Source organism: Seriola dumerili, unplaced genomic scaffold (assembly GCF_002260705.1).
Source record: "Seriola dumerili isolate Sdu_G_001 unplaced genomic scaffold, Sdu_1.0 BDQW01000480.1, whole genome shotgun sequence".
Classification (NCBI taxonomy): Eukaryota; Metazoa; Chordata; class Actinopteri; order Carangiformes; family Carangidae; genus Seriola; species Seriola dumerili.
The window spans coordinates 31,543-34,101 of NW_019174735.1; the positions used below are offsets into that span (position 1 = coordinate 31,543).

At 40.6% G+C, this 2,559-nt stretch overlaps 1 gene segment (V, D, J or C); it reads left to right on the top strand.

Annotated features, from left to right (window-relative positions):
* Positions 1–1,486: 1,486 nt before the first annotated feature.
* LOC111235408 lies at positions 1,487–2,201 on the top strand. The segment is given in 2 exon segments: positions 1,487–1,687; positions 1,849–2,201. Coding segments are annotated over 2 exon segments (399 nt in total).
* Positions 2,202–2,559: the final 358 nt, after the last annotated feature.

The following is a 2,559-nucleotide window of genomic DNA, read 5'->3' on the forward strand; positions in this document are numbered from 1 at the left end:
CCACATTCACTCCACCATCTTTGTATTTGACCAACAGATACTGAACCGTCAGTTACATTGAAGAGAGAAACACTGTGAAAAGAACAAGAGTCACATGTTGCTCAAATTCATCCTCAGTTTAACCTGTAATCTTTCTGATAAAGATGTTAAAGAGGCTGCAGCAGCTTCACAACAATCAGCAGCTTTTATCTGCTCAGGAACAAAGTGAATCTGCAGCAGCGTTGTAAAACAGAAACACGTCAGCTGAAATGTCCAATCATGACTACATACAACACAAGTTTAGACCAGGAAAGGAGAGAGTACAAACATTGTTTAGTGTAAAGTTGTCAGTTGGGGGAATAACACAGGGCTGTGAATGAGCCCTGTCACTGTGATCAGGCTCCTCCTTCTGATCCACCATCTTAGTGTTGATGAAGACAAACTGAGAAGACCCACAGCCTGCTTTATACTTTGCTGTAGCTCACAGTGACTCAACACGTCAGACATGATGCCTCTGTTCATCTCAGTGCTGCTGGCTGCTATGTGCCTTGGTATGAACACTACAGTTCTGTGATATCAATCCAACACTGACATGATTCTGTAACAGCACACTGATACTGTTTGTTGTGTTTTACAGAATGCAGAGCACAAAAAGAAAACGTGCTGCAACCAAAAGGAGACGGTGACCGCTACTGAAGGAGAAGCGAGTAACACTTGACTGTCGATATAACAGCAGTTCAAAATACTCAATATCTCTACTGGTACAAACAGGATGGAAACCACAGCCCCAAATTCATCCTGAGCCGCATTAAACTGGATGAAGGAAACACAGCAGACGACCACAAGGGAGAATTTTCATCCACTCTGAATTCCCACGTCAGATCAGTTCCTCTGAAGATCCAGAAGCTTAAGGTGTCTGACTCTGCTTGTACTACTGTGCTCTGAGGCCCACAGTGACAGAAACACCAAAACTCTGTACAAAAACCTTTGGAGCAAAGACAACACAATACTCCACAACATCCACTAAGAGGGAGTCACACACTGTTACACTTCAAATGGTTTCTTATTGATCCAGTCTAGATGCAGTTGACAACAGAAACTGAGCAAAAAAGCCACAATTGATGGATGAGAGTATTGCTGCTATCATTTTAAATCTTTACATGAGAATCATCAATCTGGATTCAGGAGAGAAAAATCAGCTGATCAGAGAGTTGATCACAGTGGTGACAATAAACACAAAGTCTGAATGTATAATCTACAATGTTTTAGCCTGAATGGTGATAATTGCACTTCACTTATTCTTCTTCTTCTTCTCTGAACAGGTTTCACATTCACAGTCAAGACTTTCTCTACGTTTGCCAGCAGTGGAGCTTTGAGTTTCCAGAAAGTTGTCCTCTTTCTCTCCAGATTGATTCAGGTGAATTTTCTGCAGGTTTCTCCTTCAGTCTGACCTTCCTGGAGGATGATGATGATGATGATGATGATGATGATGATGATGATGATGATGATGCAGCATCACTGTCATTTCTAAAGCTTCCATCAGTCTGAATGGAAACAGAGCACAGCAAGAGGAGGAGCTACACAACTCAATATGAAAGGCTTCATTTCAGACCTGAGAGCTGCTGAGTTCTCTCTATTGTTCATTCAGTACAAGTGAAAATAATGCTGCTGCTTTTAGTTTGGATCATGATCGTCTCCTTTCATTCTGGTAAGTTCTCAAAACATAAAGCAACATCTGAGAGTTAGTAGATGTTCATGGAAAAACAGGCTCTTTGGATTAAATACATTTTTAAAAAATTACCTTCAGTCTCAAAATGTTTGAATATTTAATCCAAGCGTCATGTTGAAATATCTTTTTGTGTTTTTCAGGATCCTCTGAGGATTTAGTGAAACCATTTAAAGATGAAGTGATGGGTTCAGAAGGAGACACTGTGACTCTCTCCTGCAACTATTCAGGCTCTGTAGAAAGACTCTACTGGTATCAACAGAAGTCCAGTTCATCTCCACAGTTTCTCATCGCAGATTATTCAGAGAACACACCAGGACTATCTTTACAACATGACAAGAAAACTAGAGAGTTTCATCTGAACATCTCCTCTGCTGCAGTGACTGACTCTGCTGTGTACTACTGTGCTCTGAGGCCCACAGTGACAGGAAACACCAAAACTCTGTACAAAAACCTTTGGAGCAAAGACAACACAATACTCCACAACATCCACTAGGGGGAGTCACACAACGTTACACTTCAGGGCTCCATACATCACTGACAGATCACACAATGTGACTTATCACCATAACATGGTTGGTACCACAGACTCTGGAATCAACTGCTTTTCTTCTCATCTATATCAAAGATGTTTCCTTGTTGTTCTTTCCAGCTGTGATTTTTTTATGGTGTACCACAGGGTTCAATCATAGCTCCTCTCATTTTCAATGTACGTGTACTTGTGATCAAATCCTTTCTAAATAAATCATCAGTTTCCATTGTTTTACAGACTGTCTGTGATTATATATTATATTAAAATCTTTCCTGCAACATATGAGTCTAGAACAAAGATCCTTGTACTCGCCCCTACAATT